Below are 24,669 nucleotides of genomic sequence, written 5' to 3' on the forward strand. Positions count from 1 at the left end.
CGTACTAAAACCTCACAGTTCTATTTTATTTTATTTTCTGTGCAGATCACATCTACCGTTTTGGGACACCAGACAAACATGACCACACAGTTCTGCACAGTTTCCTCCCCTATTCACCCCTATGTGCCAAATTTTAAGTGGTGTCATTTATTCTCTTATGCAACTCCTTATAAATGTACAATATCTACATTTACCAAAAAATAAACAAATGAAAGAAAATCAGCAATATGTGCATTTCCATGGGCAGTGAATTTCAAGATAGGAACAAATGTGTTAATATTACCAAAATAATCAGAGTTCTGCCTGAGACACAATGGGTCAATTTCAGTTTGCTCAGCTGGAGTTTAAACATCAGGTCTAAACCTCTAGACCACAGAACTCCATTAAAACAGGAACAGCTATCCAAAGATGTGGAATAAGGATTAGCTGCTCCAACTGTAATGCAGTTCTGTAGTCTCAAGGTTTAAACCTGTGGTCTAAACTCCAGCTAAGCACGCCGCAATTGACCCAATGAATTTGTAATAAATTAGACTGTAATACATAAATAATAAATTATCATAAATTGGTGGTATGGTAATTTTTCCAAAATGCTTACTAAACATAATGATAATGGCTTATCAAATCCAGCTGTGGGAGGTAATCTGGGTATCAACAGAAATGCAATGAGTTTGCAATATTACTTAGAGAAAACACGTGCAATTATATATATATATATATATATATATATATAATTTCTTTTTATTTTTTTATGAATGTGGTGCCCAACATGAGGCTGGGTACCTTCAATTCCCACCTCGACTTGGAATAGCCAAGTGTCTCTAACCAGTTGTTTTCATTCTGTGGACCCCACTGCAGATTCGGGAGGGTATAGGCATGCATGGTTCTCCACAGAAAAACGTGGTGTAGCCACCTGCTTCTTTTCACGATGGAAAATACAGCTAATCTGGGACAGAGCAGAGTCAGAGGAAAACCTTTCCTACGCGGCTTCCAGATGCAGTCCACGGGCATGCGATCGACTAGCGGGGGTCGCTAGAGAGCAAAGAACGTGGATCCCAAACCGAACTAACCCTCCCATACCCTGAGTGTTGCAATCGCGAATTGCATGTTGGCCTATGGAGCGGCCAGCCAGTTGCTGTGTATTACTGGGTCAGGAGATTTATATTGTTGGTGGTGTGGTGTGGTTCAGTGTTGCAGAGCACAGAACTATGACCATTTAGGGTTACATGGACATAGATGGCTTTCGGTAGAATGTAGCACTGGCTGCCGGGACCCTGGAATGACTGCTTGCAGTGATATATTCCTCTTTTTATGTCCCTAGTTTTTCCAGACAGCACAGTATGTTCGGTGACAAATCTCATCATCATGTCAGGTTGGATTTTTAAAAATTTATTGGAAACACCAGTGGCACCATCACAGGCTTCTGGCATCATTTATAAAAAAGTGATTTATGACATTCTGAGATCAACTGCATTCTTTGCAACTGATACTTTGGAAAGTAAAACTTTAAAGTCTCTCTAAAATGACATTGCACTAAGGACACATTTAATCATATACTAGAATAAAAAAGAACATTAAAATCACAATCAATATCATATTTACAGCATTTACTGAGAGTACAGAGCACTTAAAGTACCAAAACAAAATAGAAAAATTCATATTACAAATTCAAAAACTGCAAACCTAGCAAATTTGACAGTTTAACTGCCGCACACCATGTTCCGTCACAACATAAATAATCTTTGGATCAGACTTCTTCCTCCCCTGCTACCATCTTTTCGATGGCGGCCCAGTCCAGTTTGCTGAGAATGCTGCCGGTGCTGTCGGAGAGGGAGTCCAGACTCTTCAGCCAGAGTCCGGCGCCGCTCCCCTCCGCCACTGAGCCCTGGGGAAAGAGGACCACATGCCAGGGTGACACCGTATCCCAGTTATAGCCATACAAGATAATCAGTATTCAAGCATTTACAAAGATCTATCCATCTGTAAAAGGGGATAAACAAAGGCCTAGATGCCACACTCACTCTACACACCTCTCACACACACCCTACATACCTCCCACACACACCCTTCACACCTCACACACACCCTAAGTGGCTCCCACATGCTTCCCACACACACCCCATGTTGTGTTGTTTGTACAACTGCTAAATAGCTTTTTATTTATGATTTTAATATAAAAACCTAGAGGTATGTAATGTGGATGGGAGTTAATGGAGACCTTTAAACACTAAAGAGGTAAGTAAGGTGGATGGGAGTTAACACAGACCCTTAAACACTAAAGAGGTATGTAAGGTGGATGGGAGTTAACACAGACCCTTAAACACTGACCTGCTCCTCCAGTCCCAGCAGCCTGCGGATCTCCGGGGGAGGGTTCCAGGGGCTCACCACCTCCTCCTCCCTCTCGTCCACCTCCTCTCTCAGGTCCGTCTCTCCTCTCCTCCTACCTTCCCTCAGGGACGGCCCCATTGCCTTCATCCAGCCTATCAGAGAATCACACCATTAATATTAACAGGCTAGTCACAACTGTGCTGTAGATCTAACTGGTAAGGGATTGGAGGATCTTTTTCTCAGCAGGTATTAAAGTTGCAGTAATTAAAGGGGCAAACCTTTCCCCACTCTCCTGCCCTGCATGTCTCTCATGCCCCATCGGCTCAGACGGGTATCTGGGAGGGCACCTGCGGGGGGCACAGGAACAAGACAAAAAGAGTTACTGTATACTGTCCTGAACTAACATGTCTGAAAGGTTTTGATGTTAAAACAGTAAACATGCCATAATCAATTCACATGTGAACCGATGAATTCCATTTTTTAAAATATCTCCTCAGTGGATATACCAAATTATAATTTTTGTATATTCTTACACAAAAGTGCACCTTGAATTGTATCTTTCAAGAATAACTAACTGAGATTTTACAAAGAGCAGATCTGGCAGACCAACCGCCACCCAACTCCAACCAATGTTCCTTGCCTAATATTCTTCCACTTGAAGATAAGCATCAAAAATAAACCAGCACACAGGCTGGCAGGAGAAAGACACACCTGCACACACACACTACTGCACACACACACACACACACACACACACACTACTGCACACTCTCACACACGCACGCACACACACACACACTCACACATGCGCACACACACACACACGCGCACACACACACACACGCGCACACACACACACACACACACACTCACACACACACACACACACACACACACACACACACACGTGTACTGTGTGTGAGAGCGGCTCACCAGGTCTGTGCTGCTGGCGGTCGCTGGGCTGCTGCTCTCCTGACGCTGTGGCGCTCCTCCGTGGAGCAGCGGACACGGGGAACGGAGCGCTCCTCCCCCTCCGCCCCTCGGGCCTGCTGAGGCCACGTGGCACTGCCCTGGAACACACCCGAACACTCAGACCCCCACACCTCCAATTACCCCTCCATCCATCCATCCACCCATTTATCCATCTACCCATCCACTCATTCATCCATCTATCCATCCATCAATTTATCCATCTATTCATCCATCAACCCACACATCCATCCATCCACCCCTTTATCCATCCACTCATCCATCTATCTATCTATCTATCTATCTATCTATCTATCTATCCATCCATCTATCTATTCACCCATCATCTGTACCTGCTCATTCCTGGCAATATAGGCAGACACCGAATATCTGTGCGGAAAGCTGCTGACCTGCGGCTGCTCTGAATGGTGCTCTGGGGCTGGGGGCCCTTGGACCAGCGGCCGCTCTGATTGGTGCTCTGTGGCAGGTGGCCCTTGGACCAGCGGATGCTCTGATTGGTGCTCTGGGGCTGGGGGGCCTTGGTGAGGGTGGACAGGGCCGGTGAGGGTGCGAGCAGCTCTGTTATCAGGCTGCAGGCCTCCCTGGCTCTCTGAGTGTGGTGCTCCAGCAGCAGGGTCCTGGTTGTCAACAAACAACACTTGAACACACAGACCCGTACACAGACAGATCTCCACAACGGCTGGCCCATTAAAATAGTTAAAATGGGAATGGCAGTGCTATTCATGAATATTACTTAAAGACCCACTTTAGTGAAAATTAAACACAAAGTCATGGCACAGTGTCCACTGGAGTAGGTTTCTCCATCAAACACTTACTTTTCCTTCATTTCCTTCATTTTCTTGTTGGTAGAAAGCTCTCTGGACGTGAGAGTCTGTACACAGAGCACATGAATGTAAAAACACCACAGACCACAATGCCTTTCTGAAGCATATTAATGACTAATAAAAAAAAGGAAGTTTTAAAGACATGGCTTGTTATTTAGGGAACCTTGGACCAGGCCACTAACCTTAGGTTGGGTCAGAGGCAGTGGAGTCGGGTCAAATTCTGGTATTACTTACAGACCGATGAAGGCCTTTAGCAAAAACCAGCCATATTCAAAACACTTTCACAAGTTTATGGCACAGAGCCAGAGTTCGTCTCTTCAGTGGATCAATGCCTCACCTGCCTGACCAATAAATTGCTATTGAAAGAGGGGGTTGCATTGTGGGTCAGCAGGGGACGGCTGCGGACAGTCTGACCTGAGTGGTCGAAGGAGTGAACGGCCTGTGCTCCCTCTCTCTCCTCTCCTCCCTCTGCCTGCGGTACTCCGCGAGCATCTCCCTCTGCCTCTTCCTCATCCAGGCCCGCAGTTCCTGCCTCTCCTGCTCCTGGTCTGCATCCACGTTTTTCTGTTCACCCAGTCTGTTACAGTGAATATATTACAGAATAAATCAGCCACACGTGCTTACTCTTCACCCAGTCCATTACAGTGAATATATTACAGAATAAATTAGCCACATGTGCTGTCTCTTCACCCAGTTTATTGCAAATAATATATTACAGAATACATTAGCCACCTGACAACCACCAGTACATTTTACGTTCTCATTCAACAACCAGCTAACAGCTCACACACACACACACATACGTAGGTAGAATGTGGTGAGTGATTAAGAGCTTTGATTGGTTCCCCCTGGGGCATTACCTGATCAACCTGTCCATCTGAGTGTCTGACAGACCGAGCAGAGATGTGAAGGCGCCTCTCCCCCCTACCAGCTCTGCCAGGGTGTCAGCCATGTCACTCAGCTCCAGAGGCTCATCTGCTAACCTAAAAAAGTCAGAGGTTGGGTGGAGTGGTGTGTGTAAGATAAACAGTGTGTGGAATGGGAACAGATAGGGGAAGGGGAAGAGTGTGTGGAGGGGGGCAGTGTGTGGAAGGGGGGGACAGACAAGGGATGAAAGGAAAGATGTATCAGAATGACAGGCATGTATATCGGAAAGGCCGTGTTTGTGTTCTACTTCAGCACACACAGTATGACATCAGGTACTGAATGAAGCACATACTTACCTTACAGACCTGTCCATTGTGGCATCAAAAGCTGCAAAAGAAATGCCCCACATTTACTCCTCAGTAAACAAGTGATGGTGTGCTGCAGAGGCAATAAGGGAGCACGCTCTGCTAAAGCTTTGGCATTAAGAGTAGAGATAAAATGAAATGCTAAAGTGATTTGTTGTAATTGCACCTTATCACTTGGTTTGGCATAAGTGTGTATAAAGTGACTTTGGACAGAATGTGAACCATGACACAGTGTGAAAGTACAAAAACTCCTCACAGGTCTCAAGGCAGAATTTTACTGGATGCTCTGATTGGACAGTGGAACGAGCGCTCTGATTGGACAGGGGAATGAGTGCTCTGATTGGACAGCGGAATGAGAACTCTGATTGGATGTGGCATCAGGGCTCTGATTGGACAGAGGAATGAGCGCTCTGATTGGAGATGGGAACGCTCTGATTGGATAGGAACGTAACAGGAAAGAGCTACTGTCTGAAGAGGAAGTAATGAACATGGCAGCAGGAGCACAGGTAACAGATACGACATCCCCTTCCACCTCACCTGCTGCTTCCTACATTCAGCCAGCCCTGTGCAACTGGCGGACACCCAAAGGACAGAGAAGACTCAGCTGAAGTAGAGGGGTAAAGGGGGGGTCTTTGCTACTGGAAACAGAGGCCAGTATCCCACCTTCTCTAAATAAATCTAATGCAGTTTAATGAGGCTAATGACAGGAGAGAGGAGCAGAGCTGAGCCCTTACCTTCCGCCATCCCTCCCTCAGTAACCCTGTCGCTGTAGCTCTGTTCCACCATGTCACTGAAGCTCACGCTGAAGCCCAAAGAGCCTCTCAGGCCCACAGGCTGAAGGGAGACACACACATGCACCACACATCACACCAGACAGAAACTTCCAGAAATGGCATGGACACAAGGTCGGGAGGACACAGACAGGTGAGACGTGTTTAAAAAGCATAGAAACTACTGGAGGTCATATGACCTGTTTAGACCAGAAAGAAGCATTAAGACATGTGCTGAAGCAACAAAAAGAACACTTTCAACACTTGAGCTTTATTAGCATATAAATGAGATTCTTAGTTCATTATGGTTTGTGCATGCTATCTATCCATGCTTCCTATCCATGAGAACATGGAGAGCTTGTATAAGGAGTATGGACAAGGGATATTGATAGAGAGCATAGATAAGGAGCATGGATAGAAAACATCTTTTTATCGGTTATGATATTGATGCTCTCTATCCATGCGTTCAGTGATGCACAGTTGTGTAGCCAGCAGAGTATCCATTCATCAAAATCTGAGCAAAGTATCCATTCATCAAAATCTGAAGACCTGACCTCCTCGTTGCCAGGGCAGCGGGGGGCGGGCTAACGCACCTCCCTCTCCTTGGGCACCCCGAGTGGCTCCCTCTCCTGCGGGGGCTCAGGAGCAGCCCAGGCGGCCGGCGCTGCAGGGGGGCTGGGGCTCTCTCGGGGCTCTGGAGGAGACAAACGGAGCACGCCCGGTGAGAAACGACAGAGCGAAGCCGCGCTTCAGAGACGCACGCGTGCGACACACCGCGACAAAACACGTGTGGAGCCGTGAGTTTGCCATCTGGGTGAAATTACAGAAGAACGCACGCATTCAGGAAGAAAACCCTGAATACAGACGCCAGTCTTCCGCACGATAAATCAAGCTGCAAGCTCGAGATGTCCAACGTGCATTTTCAGAACAAAATGAATATTTGTGGTGGTAAATTAATGTACGAGTAAATGCGGTAGCTCTGAGGAGCATTTAACCATAACCTAAATAATGGGCAATCCTAAACTGGGCTTTTAAAAAAAACGTATTTTCAATGCTTCAAAGGCTCCGTGTCTGAATTTGAGCACACAGGAAGGAAGAAACCCTGAATGCAGATCTCTGTATGGGCCATAAGCAGAACGAAACACATTAAAATGATGAACGACTATTCAGCGGCACTGCACTGGAGAGCTATTTATTTACTTAAACTTTATTTATTTATTTAACCTTCATTTAAGCAGGAAAAACCCCATAGAGACTGAAATCTCTTTGGCAAGAGGAAGCTGACATAAAGCACAGTTACTCAAGACAGCAGATAGAAAGCAGATAGACAAGTTACAACATGAAGGAGGGAACGAGGCAGCGGTGAAATAGCTACCCAGCTGTGCGTCCACCATCATCTCCACAGCCATTCGGTCAGCGACGGGAAGGTCAGGAAGGGCGGGGTTTGCGGCCGGAGCAGCGAGCAGGCGGGGCTGGGGGGAGACGGGGGGTGAGGTGGGTCTGCTGGGGGAAGTGGGACTCTGGCGGGAGGGCAGGTGCACCAGCAGCTCCTCGTCCTCCAGATTGACGACGTTGATGAAGTGCCGCCCAGCGCCATGCTGAGGGAAGCCATTACATCACATCACTGCTCTCACATCATTGCTCACACATCACTGCGCACGTCACTGCTCTCATCACTGCTCTCACATCACTGCGCACATCACTGCTCACATCACTGCTCACATCACTGCTCTCACATCACTGCTCACACATCACTGCGCACGTCACTGCTCACATCACTGCTCTCATCACTGTATACCTACATGGCATTTGCGTCTGCATTTCCGGTATGAAATATGATAATAAACGTATATTACTATTATTATTTATTTTTCTCATTGATATTTCCAGGTATGAAAATGTAAGACTCACCACATCCAGCACCTGCTCGACTCTGTCCGTGCTCTCTGGCTCCCGGGGGAACTGTAGGTTCAGGAGGACCCCAGGACACACCGCTGCTGCGGTCTCTACCTGCACCTCACCAGCAGGGGGCGCTACGCAGACACAGAATGAATCGTGCATTCACTCGCATTCATTTTTGAGACATTGTTCGCAAGACGTTCTTGTGAAAGTAATTATGCCATCATGACATCACCAGCAATGCATTTTAACCACCACACTGAGTTTCATGTATTGTTTTTTGCTGTTTTATTGTAGTGCTATCTGGCAGACCCCTGATCTAGGTCCACATTCAAACACCTAAATGGTTTATAGATTTCTAGAAAAGACTACATTTGAAAGCTAAATTTTTCTAAAAGAAAGTAGAGACTGTAAAACAGGGGACTAAATCTGAAAGATAAGTTTCACATTTGTATAAAAATCTAAACAGCTTATCGTCTGAACAGCTTAGCAGTGATGTCAGCTAGAACTGCTTTAAGACAGCCTTTTGCAGACCAGTCTCCACTACACTGTTAGGGCTAATGCAGTTCGTATCCTGACAGACAGTGTTGCTTATAATACAAGACAGAGCCATTATGCGCTAATTACAAATTAGTGCTAGCTATATCGCTAGAAAGTGGGTGTCTTCAGCTAGCCATGACCTGGCAAGCTACAGCGAGCCAAGGTAGAGCTGAAGCAATGACAGCATCCATTATACTGTGTGGTTTTCATATTGCGACTTTCATACAGTGTGTCTTTTATACCATGTGGTTTTCAAATTGTGTGGTGTTTATATTTGCGGCTTTTATACTCTGTGATTTTCATACAGAGACTCATACCGTGCAGCTGTAATTGTAACTGTGTGGCTGCTCTTTCCGTCCTGTAGAAAAAGGTACTTTGCATATTGCGCACAGCACATTTTCATATCACTAACATGCACGCCTTACTTCACTGTTATTAGTGGTTAAAGCATTGAAAGATCATAATGAGCAGGCTGCTCCTCCCCGATACGGCCAGCAGGGGGCGTAATACCGGAGTCAGTGTTGGTGCAGGCGTCGTGGAGCTCAGGAGGCCGTTTCTGCGTGCTGGCGAAGGCGTGCAGCTCGGCTGCAGTGGACAGCGCCCTGGAGACCAGGTCCCGCCCCCCCAGCAAGGAGCCGATCGGCTCTGGAAGGGAGAGGCCAAAGATGAGCGCTAGTCTGACTTAGCAAGCCCACTGGCACAGTAACACAGATTTCACTGTTAGACTGAGCGATATATTCAGTGTTCATTTTTATCTCAATATGAGAGTGAAGAAGAAATCCAGACAAGAATTGCATCAGGTTTTCATGTTTTTCTCTCTCGCACACACACACAAGCACGGACATACGCACACACGCACGCAGACACAAACGCACGCACACATGCACGCAGACACACACGCTTCCACATACAGACAACACACACGCACACGCATACGCACCCGCGCACACACACACACACACACACACACACACACACAAAGTATTCGGCAAAATGCCCTGTCGAAGACGACTGTTCGAGGATCAGCCTGTCTTTTTACTTTACTGAACCTGGCTGAATATAACACATGAATGAAAAGATGACAGTTACACTGGTGGACATGCTCACCATTTGATATGACAAAGTCCTCCTCCAATGCAGACCCCGGTGCTTCAACTTTATCAGGCTGAATGACACAACAAAAAAGAAAAACCTTCACAATTTTCAGTTTTATATTTTCTGTTCACTTCATTTTGAGGTCACACAGCTCCCTTAATTTGATTTTCTGATTCACTTTGATATCATTTTTGATATCACTATTTCCGTGATATGTTTGTACGGTACATCCGGCATAATTCAGAATGTCTTTTCCGAATGACTATGATACAGCAGGGATCCATATTTAACATTAAGCTTATGTTTAGATTACAGGTATGACATAACAGAGCGATGTGAAAAAGAGAAGATCCACTCAGATGGTCACATGACATATGACATATGAGTTCATATATCATGTGACAATTTGATTGTCGATATGATGCCTCTACCTGCCTGCATACATAGCTCATATTTACTTCACATGCGTGTTTGCCTGACAAAGACCCTGCTGCTCGAAATATTGCACCCATAAATCCGAGGGAGCGATTAAAAAATTCAGCGTGCGGACATGTTTTCTTTTCCACCGGCAGTTATATTTTAAAATCCTGCACCTGTGCCCTACTTGGGTTGGATGTGCGCACGAGCCTGTTCTTCCTGGTAACAGAGTGATGTCACATGTACGGGGGTTTGCTGAAGGAGCACTGACACGGTACCTCTGTGGCAGGGACGGAAAAACCCTCCAGTCTGCCGGTGCTTCTGTATTCCCCCTCCTGCTCTCTCTCGTCCCTCCTCTTCTGCCTGCGGAGGACAGACGGCACCGACTCTAAACTGGGCGGGGCCTCAATCAACACTCACCTCTAAAAAACTTCTTCACAACCTTGCTTGTGACTGTGTGTAACTGTGAGGGTTGCCCGGTTAATGTGTTAAGGCGTTACGGTTGCTGTTAAGGTGGCTGTTAAGTCATTGTTCTGATGTGTGTGAATGGGCCCCACTTTAAGTCTTCATTCTTATCCAAGTACCTTTTAACTATGAACGAATTTTGTTTCACTTTGCGTCGAAATTTCTGTAAAGCATTTTGTGATTTACTGAAACGCACTGTAAGAAAAGTGCAGAATAAATGAAATGATTATTATTACTACTATTATTAAATTACTAGATGCAATTGATAGTTTGGAAAAATAGAGAATAACACAGGGAATAATTCAGAAATGAGAAAGCCACATATGAAAGGTCTTCCTCTGACTCCGCTCTGTGCTGTAGCCTGTGGTGTGAAAATAGGCAGTTGGCGACATCATGTGTTTCGGACAACTGTGCATGTGCACACTCCCCCAGACTTGTGATTCCAAATTGCAGTGGAAATTGGAAATGCTGGGTGAGAATACTTCTATGAAAAAAGAAGAAAGAAATAAAAAATAAAACGAAAGAGCAGAACTTTCCAGGCCTTCACCTTTTGCTGGAGGCGAGGGTGTTGTGGGCGGGGCCGTCCCGTGAGACCCCAGTGAGGAGGCGGAGCGCAGCCACGCCCGCTGCACCCCCCCGATGCTCCTGCGTCCACGCTGCCCCCCGTCCCAGGAGCACCTGCAGAGGGAGCGGATGGGGAGAGGGAAGAGGAGGCGGAGTCAGACTCTGCAGAACACAAGCACGCTGTAAGAACACAGACTCTGGACTACCGTACGGCACAACATCTCATTACATTCATTTGGCAGACGTTTTTATCCAAAGCGACATACAAAAAGTGCATTTCATGGTCATAGACAACTGCTAAACACCGGTTCAGTAAGGTAATCTCAAGACAACCACACCAGCAGGGACAGTGCTTTAAAGGTAGAGGGCACAGAAGCGAATGAATCCTCCATTATAGAATCTACAGAATTCTCCATCAGAGAGGGTCACTAGAGAGTGCTGAAACGCACACCCCTAACCAACTGGGCCCTCCCATACTCTGGGTGATGCAATTGGCAATAGCGTGTAGCCCTGTGGAGCTACCGGCCACAGTCAGCGCCGGCACAGACCGGATTAACTGGGACATTGCTGGGTCTTCTAACAGACTATTAGATCATTCTTGTGTTCTGTCCTTTAATAGCCGTTTGCTGGTGGCAAAGGTTTACTCCGAAAATAAAACAGCATCTCCTTTAATGCATTTAGCTGATGACGTGATTTATCACCAGCCCGCCCCCCTCCCCACCCCCACCCCCAAAATAAGAAAAAAAAAAACAGGTTCTCTAGGGCATTCCCTCCTGTGGTTATTTCAGTCGTTTGAACGGCCAGCCAACGCTGTGACATCAGCTAATTAAACGAAGTGCCTGTTTGGCCGGTTTAAAGGTAATTCTCTTTGGGTGACATATTGGCCTACATGAAGGGTGGCCGCACACAACCTTCAGTGGAACCCCGGTTCGGTGATGTATTCTGAGGTCATCTGTAGTGCAGTCATTCTGCAGCACTTTAATTAACTTCGTTTGACCCGTAAGTTTGTAAGTCAGAGAGGAGATTCTTGAGCCGACACAAGACTTTTCAATCTAAAACCAGAAATTGTGATGTAACGTTATACAACATGGAATTAAAAAAATAAAAATAAATAAAATTCAAAGTTAATTTACCATCTTAAACGAATTGGGTAGCATTACAATGAGTGGATATCTCTTTCCTTCTTCAGTTCACTTCATATCCCTGGAATCCATTAGATTATTGGGTGTGCCCTGCTTAGTTAGAGATTATTACCTGACCAATCACAACATCATTGCTGATGATGAATGATGACTAACACCATTACTAGTGTACACAAACATGTCTGCAGTAATGTGTGCTACTGTGTGCAGTCTGTGTGTGTGCTACAGTCAGTGTGTGCAGGATTCAGTGCAGGGTGTGTGTGGTACTGTGTGCAGGACGTGTGCAGTACTGTGTGCAGGACGTGTACAGTACTGTGTGCAGGGCGTGTGCGGTACCTTGCTGGGCGGATCAGGGTCCCTCTGGAGCAGCTGAATACTGGAGCTAAGCCCTGAGTGCCCTGGAGGCCCTGGAGCCCATGGAGGTCCTGCAGGCCAAGGAGGCCCTGGAGGTCCCGGCACAGAGATGAGAGGCTTGGCGGAGTTGGCGACAGGGGCGTGAGCGACGGCGGCAGGCAGACGGGGCTCCGGGTGGAAGCGCAGCAGCGGGAGCCCATGGGGCGGGGGCTGTCTGTGGGACTGGGGGGCCAGGATCAGGTTGAGGGGGGCGCCTTGCCCCATTCCCCTCCCGGGGCTGTCGGGGGTTTTGGGCTGGGTCACGTGACCCGGGGCCGTACGGACGCGCGGGTCCAGAAAGACGCGCTCCTGGGGAGTCCCAAACGGCCGCGGGGCTGGGCTTGCCTCTCTCCGCGTGACAGGGGCGTCAGTGTGAGGGCGTACAAAAGCCTCTCTTGGGGGGTGAGCGGCAGCGGCGGCGCTGTAGAGGAGGCCTGTGGGGACAGGAGGGGGGGGGCAGGGAGGACCGGGCAGGGGGGGGCAGCTGCAGCAGTTTTATCCCCCGGGGCGCTGGAGGAACAGCGCTCAAGCTGCCCTGCGAGGAGCCAGCAGCACGCAGCAGTGGCACCCCCTGGTGGGGAACAGGGGTAACGCAGCCGTTCCTAAAGGAACGGAGGACGAAGTTTTCCCTCTCGGCCTGGGATACCCTCAGCTCCTCCGGATGGACAGGAAATTCCCGGACTTCCTGCACAGAGCCATGGCAACAGATACCAATCACAGTCATGCCACAGTAACTATAAACTTGCTCTAAAATATTATGAATATTATAAAATATTATGAATGGGACAGAATAAAATACACTAAAAGACCAAAAGTATCTGGACACCGCTTGGTCTGGGGCTGTTTTTCATGGCTTGGGCTAGGCACCTTAGGTCCAGTGAAGGCAAATCTTAATGCTACAGCATACATCCACAAGAGTCCACATACTTTTGGCCATGTAGTGTAACCCTCAGGTTTTAAAACAACGTTCGGAAAAGTAACTTGATTTATTTAGGACGTTTCACTGGAATGGCTTGCGCTTCACGCAGCTGGCGTAGTGTTGAATGCTGTGCTACCTCACTGATGCTCTCCACGTCGCTCTGGCACTGGCTCACACTGCTGAAGCTCAGAGAGAGGACATCCTCAGGCTCATCGGGGTCTTCTGTGGAGCGCTGTGGCACAGTGACTGGGCTGTGGCTCTGGACCGCGTGAATATGCCCCTGCTCTGCCTTTTCTGCAGACCACTGTGGTATTGTGACTGGGCCTTGGCTCTGTGGATCAGGCTGGTGTGGGCCCTGCGGTCTGGGTTGGAAAAAAGGAGCTCTTGGCTGGTGGGCCCTATTATCTGTGGGAAAGGGGTACTGGTTTTGGTTTAAGGGAGCCAGATTATCTGTGGGATTGGGGTATTGGCTCTGGTTTAAGGGGAGCAGATAATTATCAGTGGGATTGGGGTACCGGGTCTGATTTAAGTAAGACAGATTATCTGTGGGAATGGGGTACTGGGCTGAGTTAGATGGAGCCAGATTAGGTGTGGGATTGGGGTACTGGCTCTGGTTTAAGGGGGGCAGATTATCTGTGGGATTGGGGTACTGGCTCTGGTTCATTGGGGGCAGATTTGGGAAAGAGGCAGCCACAGTTTGCAGGATGCTAATGAAGCTCATCTGTTGGAACTGGCAGGCAAAAAGAGGGAAGAGGAACACAAACAGTTACGCTGGGGAACATGACCTGGTGGGTCGCAGTGCATGCTGGTCTTTAGTGCACTTCAGTGCGGGAGATTAATGTGAGGTCATTAATTGGCCAAAGAGTCCGCACACCTTGTTCTCAAGGCCTTAATGAAACCACAAATAACGTCAGACAGCGCTGCCCTCCAGTACTGGAGTCTGACACCCTTTGCGTAGGACAATATGTTTGGGTACAAAATTATAAATTTTGCTGCTAGAGAATGTTGGAAATTAGGTACGTTGACAGTTCTACTAAATAAAATACAGTATAACTAGATATATTGCAGTGGCTAGCACGACAGTAGTAGTATGCTAAACCGTCGGTAGTTGCATTACTACCAGCACCAGCGAGGCAGCTGCTAGCGCCAGCCAGGGACCGTACGTTTTTAGCTTTGCTATACAGCATTGAAAAAATGTGGAAAAAAAACTCTACGGCACATCACAGGCATTTTTCAAGTCATGAACTGAATTTAAAATAACCAAATTAAAGCTGAACTTTCCCCAGCCCTGGGCATGACTCAATGGTCTAAAGTGTGAATGATGAGTTGTTTCGATTGCAATGTCAGTTTTCGGTAGTGTGTCAGTACAGCACATTCACCTGCACCAATCTGAAGATCTGCTCCTGGACCAGCTGCCTGAAGGGCTCTGGCGGTACCGCTGGGGGCGGTGCTGGTGGGGGCGGTGCGTCAGGGCTCATGCCCAGTTGGGGTGTGCTGCTGCTGGGTAAGCTCTGTACTCGAGGGCCAGGATGCGGGCCTGGCACAGGCGTCGGCTGGACGTTCGGCTCCAGGGCAGGGTCAGGGTCCCGGAGCTCAACACTAGTACCGCTGCAGAGGTGCCAACACAATCTGTATATTTTCTAACTGTACCACTGCATGTGAGACGTATGACCAATGATACTTTCGAGAATACACGCCATTCTATGAAGTAGGGTCAATAACAGAAGGCAAGGCAACTCAAAGTGTTTTTTAAGGCCTGATATCACATTTCATCAAGCGATGAGGGGGCAAAAATGAAAAACATAATCACTGAACTGAGATACATCTCCTTCCGTCTCCTCTCTGTCAGAATCCAGATCAGCAAGGGTCAGCGCCTGGGAACGTGAATACAAACAGAGAAACAAATCAATATGCAGCAGCCCGCAATGTTTCCCTATCAAACGAGAGTAGCAGTGCCTTATTAAATACAGTGCCAGCCAGTGATCACATGATACCAAACTGAAAAACGGGTTCGGTGCTACTCAGCACTTTTGGTCTGGAGTTGGGCCTGCAGTGTCCTACCTGCTCGTGGGAACGGTTAGGCCTCCTGGGGAGGGTCTTGATCTGGACCGAGATGCAGGAGGCGGAACCCGCAGGGCTAAAGGACTCCTCCCTCCTGCTCTCACCTACAGGGAGCACAGTGTCATAAACCCTGCTGTGCCAAACAGAACATCACAAGCAGACGCCTCCAACTGCCTCCAACTGCCACCAACTGCCACCTAAAGCAATGACTATTAAAGCAAAGATTTTTAAAACGTGCCATCATATAATAATAAAGAATAAAACTTTATTTATATAGCACTTATCAACAAAAAAAAGTTACACAGTACTTCAAAGATTTAAATATTTTTAAACAGTGACCAAATAAAATAAAACCTAAAATGAAGAATCGTTAAGAAATTCACGGCAGTTTGGTGACCCCTGCTGGTCGCTCAGATGCCTGCAAGTCGCCCGTTGAGCTGGAGTGACTCATCTCTGTGCAAACCTGACAGGACTGGTGCTCAAGTGCATTAGTGGGCATTCCATACCAGGGAGAAGAAGCTGAAAAGCCAGTACAACTTGCAGTCTTGCTGATAAATACTTTTGTTATTGTTCACAGACAGAATACATGCACTTGAAAGTCAAGGTGCTTTAACTCACTCTCAGACTCAGCAGCAAAGCCGTACGGTTCATCCTGTGAGCCCCCGGAAGCTTCCCTTGGCCTACTCTCTGGGTCAGCGCGAAGCGCCCCCTCCTGGCGGAACTGGTATACTGCTCTATCCACGTCTGTCTCTGGCTCCACCTCTTCCACTTCGGACGCTCTATAGAATATCACAATGAATTACTACCAGGTTCTGATACCACAGTGTAAGCAGTCATTTTTAAAACGTTCAAACATACCCATTCACGCACGGGATTCTAGGAACTAATTTGAAAATGTGCAGATACTTACAGAATTCATGGAGCGTAGCATTTCTGCAGTTGTCGACTATATAGGTTATTATTACACGGCTTCTTTTTTGGGCCAACGTAGAAAAATAGGGTCATGAGATCCCACTTACAGCTTATTTGATTATTAGTTATTAAATAGTTATTATATTAACTACTACATTAAGAAAAATCTAATTTAAAGCTAAAAATGAAAGCCAATTAAAAAAAATATATAGCATAATGCAAGAAACCATTTCAGTTAATGATTAAATAAAAATTTGTGGCTTCACATTCAAAGTTGTGAACATTTCAGAGTTGCAGACAACCCCATTCCAGTAGAGCCTATGCAGGTAGCATTGCTGTCCACTTTCAGTGATCCGTTAAACTCAACAGTCAGTCACACTGTGTGATTATGGGTGCAGTGAGCCTCCAGGGCTCCAGGAGGCAGCACTTACTCAGAGTCCTCCCCGTGCAGGCTCTCCAGGGGAGGCAGGCTGATGGGCGACTCAGAGGACGCAATGCATCCTGTGCGCACCCTCCTCTCCACCTCCGGCTCAGCGAGGGCTGGAGTGAACTCCGCCCCTGGGCCCTGTCATTCGAGCAGAGCTCACGCTTACAGAATGAAAGGGACTTAAATGCAGACTGTACATATCTGAACAGAGACACAGTTCTTGTTGTTTTGGCTCTGTACTCCAGCACATTTAATTTGAAATGGGAAAAATTGGGGGAGGCTACATATAAAAAAGGCTGAATTTCCTACACGGTTCATCCAATATGGACGTAATTATATTAGATGCCTGCCACCCTCAGAACATTAACATGAATAATTACATTCAGAAAAGGGAAAGTGTTTCTCTGCAGAAGCCTCTAGTCACTCTCCAAAGCCATCAGCAGTGCTTTGTCACTGACAGACGTTCTGGGAAATGATTAGGGTTTTAAATCATTATAGCAATTAATCAGCACCAAAGTTCAAATCTCTTATTCTTGTAATCATGAGTTGAATTAATTGTTGCAGCCCTACACACAGCACGCTGAGTTACTCACCCTGAAGGAGGGGCGGTGCCCGCCTGCGGCCAGCAGGGCGGCGGTGTATCTGCTCTCCAGCACCCTCAGGGCGGTGAGCACCGCTGGGGTGGAGGCTTTGGCCCTCATCACCACCCCCTCGGCCGCCCCCCCAGCGCCGGTCCTCCTGGGGGCGGGGTGGCCGACCCGAACCCTCCTGTCCGCCCAGCGCACCATCCACTCCAGCAGCCTGCTCAGGTCCCGGAAACGGGCCTCCGGTTCGGGGAGGTCCAGCGACGGCGGGGCCTTGTGGTCTGACTGGGGGGTCCACGCGGGGGAGCTCCGCCCGGCTTCGGGACCGGGCCACGCCCCTTCCGCTTGGGCGACTCTCATTGGCTGGCGAGCCTGTCGGAGGCCGAACAGGCCCTGGGGCCACTCTGCGCGGGGGCCGGGGGGCTGGACGCCGGAGGGGGTGCTGGTCCTGACCAGGGCCTCGCTCCGGACGGAGAGACTCGGGCCGGGGGACGGTAGCCGGGAGGGGCCCTGGGGGGCCGGGGCGGGGGCACCGCCGGGCCTCCTCCCCGCGGCGCTCCACTGCCCCCTCTGGCGGCGTTTGAGGGTGGTGAGCACGTCGAAGGCCAGGGAGTGGAGCTCCGCCTCCCGCAGCTGGGGGGAGAAGCCGCTCAGGAGGGGCAGGGCCAGGGCCTTGTCCTCGCCGCAGTCCCTCTCCAGGACGTAGCTGAGGAAGAGCTCCAGGAAGCGGGGGTACTCTTCGTCCAGCAGCTCAAACTCCCAGGTGCCGATGGGGGGCGGGGCGCTGATGGCCTCCTTCCCTCCGCTCCGCCCGGTCCCTCTCTCCACAGGCCTGTCTCCATCAGGGCCATCTGACCAGGGCTGCCCTCTCTGCAGCTGGGGGCTGAGAGAACACAGAGAAGCACATCCACCCTTATGTGAGCACATCCACCCTTACAGCAAGACATCCACTCAACTCACATCCACCCTTACAGAATACATGAACAAATTCACTCAACAAGAGCTAATGCCAGGTTCCTCACAAATGTCTTTTCTGCCATCTCACTTCTTTTGTAGAGGTTCAGGTCAGGACATGCTGTGAAGCATGCTACGACAAAATGTTTTGTTAATGCGTTAACATTTTGCGTTAATACGCTACATTCAGTTGGATGAACTTACAATGCCCTTCGAGCGACCTCCAAAGCTAGAGGTGTCCTTACCTGAAAGCAGGCCTTTCCTGGCTGTCAGTGGGCGTGGCCGTTCTGTTGCCGTTGCTCAGCGGGGAGCACCTGGAGTCCGAGAGCGTGCTGTGACTAGGAGAGAAGCGGTCGAACGTTCGCTCTTCTTCCTCCTCCTCGAGCCTCTCCCAGATCTGCCGTTTCAGCGGGGCGAGGTGTCTGGCGATCTTGCGCTGGACCCGGCGTCTGTGGACCAGCTGCTGCTGAATCAGCACGGTCAGCATCGCCTCCCTCTGGAGCTCGGCACCGTCCAGCTCTGAGACTGACCGAGAGAGGACGGTAAGAGAAAGAGAACTGTATAGAGAGTACAAAGTGATACAACAGAGAACAGTACTCCTTTCACATTAGAGTCCGTTCACAATTTTAACAAGTCTTCACACCATACTCCTTTCACAGTAGTCCTTTCAAAATAAACACCTTTCACACTAGTCATTTAACGCTTGAGTCCATTTACACAAGTTGTTTCACACTAGAGAGTCCTTCAGCGCCAGTCATTTCATGCTAGAGTCCTCTCACACTAGACCCTTTTCACACTGCAGCCACTTACAAAAAAAAAACAAACAGATGGAAGCACACCTGTTGCGACTGGTCCTCCTGGACAGTAAGGACTACAGAGCAAAATGAGCAGTGAATAGTGTCACCCCACTTTGGAGAATGTGTCAGGTTGGGAATTGAGCTAGACTGTGACAACCTGAACTGACTGTGGAAGCTAAAATATTGGGATTGGACCATATGAGTGCCCAGTCTGTGTGAGTTGGAAAGGATTCAATTCATTGCCCTTCCACCTCAGAGCAAGAAGCACAGGACTACACAGGATCTTTCTTGAATTTCCTCTGATCCACAAAACAAGAAGGAAATGACAAGAGTTTGGAAGGAAAGCTGGTGCCAAGCCTCGGAGAGTGTAGTCTGAACAGAGGACAAGAAGATGCTCTGGACTAAGTCCACTCAAACCAGCTTGCATGGCAGGGCGCTTGTCATTTCGGACTGCTGCAGTATTCATAGACCATTGTGGACAATCTCAAGTGCGTCAGGTTCCAGTCAGTCTTAACAGCGTGCAGTAAACCGTTACCGGGGAGAGTGCAGTGCCGCAGTCTCTGCAGAAGGGCGCTATATTTCTCCCTCAGGGAGACCTGGACGGACTCCTCTTCCTCTGGGAACACCTGGGCCAGAATGTCCGCCACCTGGAGGACAGAGTCCACAGCCACATGTTAAAAGGCGCGACCGGTGATGCCTGCCATTTTAAAGTGGTGCTAAGCACTCAGGAAAGCTACGGTTACCATAGTGACGGGGGGTAGCTCAGACACCAAGCTGAGCACCAGATCCTGGAGGAGTTCCTCAGCCTTCAGGAAGCGAGCGAAGGGAAGGAGGCGGCAGGCCCAGCGTAGCGCGTCCGTACAGCGCTCCACCACATCGCTGCCACCACCACCCGCGGACTCACCAACCTGCAAACACACACCGTTACAACCGCCCCCCGCGGACTCACTGCCCTGAAAACACACACCGTTTCAAGAGCCACTTGTAACACCACCCTGAAAACATGCACCATTAAAAGCCCCACCCGCGGACTCACCGAGCTAAGAGCTGCCTTCCACAGGCTTTCACCACAAAAGCCCCAAAGTCCATGCTTATCAAACCCTGAAGTCCCTGCTTATCAAACCCTGAAGTCCCTGCTTATCAAACCCTGAAGTCCCTGCTTATCAAACCCTGAAGTCCATGCTCATCGAAGCCCCTGAGCTCCATGTTATGAACCCACTCGCATAAGCCCCTCCCATGTACCTGGCACAGTGCCACTTGGGTCCTTGCAGCCTGGTACTTCCTGCAGGAGACGGACAGCTGGTCCCGGACATGTAGCATCCAACACAGTCCGCACACCTCCCTGAAGCATGCTGGGAAACAGAGGAGCTATCTAAGCAGACGTTCTATCAAAGTGAGCAGTTCATCCTTGTGACAACACATTGTATCCTGTACTTAACTGTCACAGAGACGGTGCCTGCTTTTCTCAGAACTAACCCCATTTGGCACGTAGGAGGTCTGACACTGAGGACAGCTGGCTGATACAGGGCCTGGACTGCCATTGTCAAAGTCACCTTGGTAAATGGTAAATGGACTGCATTTATATAGCGCTTTAATTCCAAAGCGCTTTACAATTGATGCCTCTCATTCGCCAGAGCAGTTAGGGGTTAGGTGTCTTGCTCAAGGACACTTCGACATGCCCAGGGCGGGGTTTGAACCGGCAACCCTCCGACTGCCAGACAATAGGTCTTACCTCCTGAGCTATGTCGCCCCTAACTTTTAAGGTTACGATTAACATTAAGTTAATATCTGTATACCTAACATATAAAATGAATTATCCAGGCCAACCATCATAAAATTAAAAATAATAATGCCTTGCATTTATTTTGCGCTTTTTTTCACACAGAAAGCCCTTTACAGTGATGAGGGGGGAACTCTCCTGAACCACCATCAATGCGTGACACCCACCTGGGTGAGGCGCGGCAGCCATTTTGCGCTAGAACACTCACCACACATCAGCTGAGGTGCAGAGGGAGAGAACAATTTTAGCCAATTGAACTGGGGAATGATTAGGCGGCAGGTTGACAGTGCTAGGCGGGTAATTTAACCTGGGCACTGGGGAACCCAATACTCTTTGCAATAAGTGTTGTGGGATCTTTAATGACAACAGTGAATCAGGACCTTGGTTGAAAATCTCATCCGGTAGACAAAAATTAGCTGTATTCTGAGGACAGCAAGTGAACATTTACGGCACGGGAAACCAATGCTGGGTTTGCACCAGACCTGGACACTTCTGTCAACCTTCCTCTTACTGTTTAAGAGGCATAAAATACACTGTACTAACAGGTCAACTGTATGGACAAACAATTTGGTTAAGTACCCCTTACCTATAACCTGCACTGTAACACTGTCCAAGCATGCTTCTCCATTGGTTCCAGGACTAAAGAAGGCTCCGGAAGTCACAAACTCCTTCAGTCCCTCTGGGAATGGGTTCAAGGGCTGGCTGAGTTTCTGCCAAGCAACCCAATCAAAAGATTAATAACAAATATCACACCCATTTAATCTAACATGTTATCTCTGCTAGAAACATTAAATTATGTTCCAGTGCATGGGCCCCATGGCTGCATAACTAGTGTTAGCATCAGCAAGGGTTAGGCAGGCTTCAGACAGGTCCTGTGTCTCATTGCTCTCTAGCGACCCCTGCTGGTCAACTGGGTGTTTACGATCTGCTTGCTAAAACTGCACATGAAGCGTCTTCCTCTGACTCATGTCTGTGTGAGTTTGGTTTGCAGACTGCAATGTGAAAAGAAGCTTCTGGAGACACTATGTGCTTCAGAGAGAGCGCACGTTCTTCAGCGCTCTCCCACATGAGCCGCTGAGACTGGACTGGACGTTCCAATATTCCCCACGGGGGGAGGAAGGGGTTTAAAAAAAAAGAAAAGAAAAAAGTGTGATAGGTGGAGAGTATGTGCGATAGGTAGAGAGTGTGTGTGATAGGTGGAGAGTGTGTGTGATAGGTGGAGAGTGTGTGTGATAAACAGACAGGTAGAGAGTGTGTGTGAGTAACCTTGTGCAGTAGCTGCTGACGCTGCTGCAGGTTGGTGATGTACCACTGGGCAGCGGGGAGGGAGCAGTTAGCCGACCTCAGGAGCAGCAGCGCCCTCTGCAGCACCCCCGAAATGCACTGCCGGGACCGCCCCTCTGAGGCCACGCCCACATCCCCCACGGAGGCCTGTCAGCGAGACAGGAAACAGTCACCAAAACAGGAAATCGTCAGAAAGACTGAAGCTGGGTCACAATACTAAGTATTTAGTTAGCATAGACAGCATTAACTTTTCATCTGTACTTTTGTATTATTTAAAAGCGTTTTAGGAAGAATTTAAAAGTAATGCCACGGTAGTAGAAACTAGCAGTTGTAATCCCAATTTCTGATCTTGATAACATCCAGGTCTTGTGCTGGATGGAGGACCGTCGTCTTAAACTCAACCTGGTTTTCGTTTAAGCCCAGCACTCCACCCGATTCTAATTATCAAAGTCTTAATTGAAGACCATGATTAGTTAAATAGTTAAATCAGGTACTGTAGTGCTGGGCTAAAACAAAAACCTGCACCCACACCGGCCCTTTTCGGATAAGACTGCACACCCCAGCCCTGAGGTGACTGCTCACCTGCGTGTCCGAGGCCGGCTGGGGGCAGTACAGCGGGGGGGCGGGCAGGTAGACCCCGGGGGGCACCAGGCCGGAGAGGCGGGACGCCAGGTCCTTGGCGGCGTCGGTGAGCCGGTGCAGGGGCCGGGACAGGACGTCCACCCGGGCCATGACCGAGGCCCTCAGCACCTCCTGCACAGACACCTGCAGCTCCACGTCCTCCTCCATCACTGCATCTGAGAGAGCGTGCAAACGGATAAACCTCTTTCCTGCATATTTTCCCCCAGTTTGGAATACACAGTTATGCTGGAGTTACAACACTCATCAGAACTGCTGCTGTCATTGCAAACCTGCAGAGTACCGACTTCCATGTAATTCTAACATTATGAAACCAAACATAAGTAGTGCACAACACAGCAAAACGCAGCTACACATACAGCATAGCTACAGCGGAGTTAGAGCTACAGCACAGCACAAAATAGCTACACATACAGCACAGCTACAGCACAATACAGCTACAGCACAGCTATAATGAGAGCTACAGCACAGCTACAGCAGAACACAGCACAGCACATCACAATACCTCACAGCACAGCCATAGCTAAAGCACAGTATGACACTGCACAACACAGCGACAAAGATAGCACAGCAAGTTACAGTTACTGCTACAGCAGATCACAGCACAGTACATTATCTCAAGGCACAGCCAGAGCTAAAGCACAGTACAGCACCGCCCTCCACTCAAACATTTATTCGGGAAAGTGACAATGCGAACACAAACCTGCAAACTGCTCATAAGACCTGCTGTCTGTGCCGCTTTGGTCCGGCTCTCCTCCAGCCTCCAGGCCCAGCAGGAGCTCCAGCTGCTCCCGGAAAATACAGCCGGGCTGGAGCTGGGCTGGGAGGTGCAGTTCCCTCCAATTCAGCCTGGAGACAGCAGACATACAGTCAGAGTCTGCTCCCTCAACACCCGAGTGCCCTTTAAAGTGGAACTGGAGTCTGAATCACAGAGCAGGTTTATCGAGTTAGCTGGATAACTGCACTGAGTAAAATCTGGAACACTCCCGTATCTGGCACATGGACTGAAGTAAAATCAGCTGCTTTGTGTAATACCTCCCAGGATTACTGGGTTAGCCAGATAACTGCACTGAGTAAAACCCGGAACACTCCCAAATATGGAACATGGACTGAAGTAAAAACAGCTGTTTTGTGAAATACCCCCCAGGATTACCGAGTTAGCCAGATAACTGCACTGAGTAAAACCCGGAACAACCTCAAATCTGGAACGTGGACTGAAGTTAAAAGACCCCGGAGGGTTACTGAGTTAGCCAGATAACAGCATCGAGTAAAACCCGGAACAACCTCAAATCTAGAACGTGGACTGAAGTAAAAGGAGCCGTTCCGGGTTTTACTCAGCGCAGTAACCCTGCTGGGTGACGCAGGCTCCGGGGCGGACCTGCTGAAGTCGGCCTGCTCGCTGCAGTAGGTGCAGTAGGCCAGGCTGAGGGAGGCCGCGGTCTTCCAGTCGCCCAGGCGGTGGGCCAGCCAGGCGGCCTCGGGGAGCAGGCCCCCCTGCAGGAGCAGCTCCAGGGCGTAGTCCACCGTCCACACCTCCGACAGCTGCTGCCTCCACACCTCTCCCAAAACCCGGCTCCGAGAGAGGGGCACCAAGCGCTGACCGGGGGCCGTACCTATCATACACCAATATACAATACTCACTCCTCCATACATATA

At 48.9% G+C, this 24,669-nt stretch overlaps 1 protein-coding gene across 1 annotated transcript in view; it reads right to left on the reverse strand.

The window, feature by feature from the left end:
- Nucleotides 1-1,370: 1,370 nt before the first annotated feature.
- The window catches only part of cplane1 (ciliogenesis and planar polarity effector 1), a 34,216-nt gene continuing 10,917 nt past the window's right edge, over nt 1,371-24,669 (reverse strand). The window contains 35 exon segments of the mRNA XM_035391876.1: nt 1,371-1,882; nt 2,326-2,477; nt 2,604-2,672; nt 3,259-3,395; nt 3,705-3,932; nt 4,131-4,186; nt 4,554-4,716; nt 5,000-5,122; nt 5,363-5,393; nt 6,106-6,205; nt 6,735-6,835; nt 7,517-7,739; nt 8,053-8,174; nt 9,091-9,225; nt 9,688-9,745; nt 10,371-10,455; nt 11,105-11,235; nt 12,600-13,019; nt 13,021-13,341; nt 13,712-14,305; nt 14,955-15,183; nt 15,391-15,449; nt 15,637-15,740; nt 16,255-16,415; nt 16,980-17,113; nt 17,569-18,442; nt 18,759-19,038; nt 19,846-19,957; nt 20,054-20,218; nt 20,553-20,662; nt 21,677-21,800; nt 22,357-22,521; nt 22,957-23,171; nt 23,717-23,862; nt 24,392-24,626. Coding sequence (XP_035247767.1) covers nt 1,745-1,882; nt 2,326-2,477; nt 2,604-2,672; nt 3,259-3,395; nt 3,705-3,932; nt 4,131-4,186; nt 4,554-4,716; nt 5,000-5,122; nt 5,363-5,393; nt 6,106-6,205; nt 6,735-6,835; nt 7,517-7,739; nt 8,053-8,174; nt 9,091-9,225; nt 9,688-9,745; nt 10,371-10,455; nt 11,105-11,235; nt 12,600-13,019; nt 13,021-13,341; nt 13,712-14,305; nt 14,955-15,183; nt 15,391-15,449; nt 15,637-15,740; nt 16,255-16,415; nt 16,980-17,113; nt 17,569-18,442; nt 18,759-19,038; nt 19,846-19,957; nt 20,054-20,218; nt 20,553-20,662; nt 21,677-21,800; nt 22,357-22,521; nt 22,957-23,171; nt 23,717-23,862; nt 24,392-24,626 — 6,500 coding nt within the window. The 3' untranslated portion in view covers nt 1,371-1,744.

This window comes from Anguilla anguilla, chromosome 14, assembly GCF_013347855.1.
Source record: "Anguilla anguilla isolate fAngAng1 chromosome 14, fAngAng1.pri, whole genome shotgun sequence".
NCBI classification, from domain to species: Eukaryota; Metazoa; Chordata; class Actinopteri; order Anguilliformes; family Anguillidae; genus Anguilla; species Anguilla anguilla.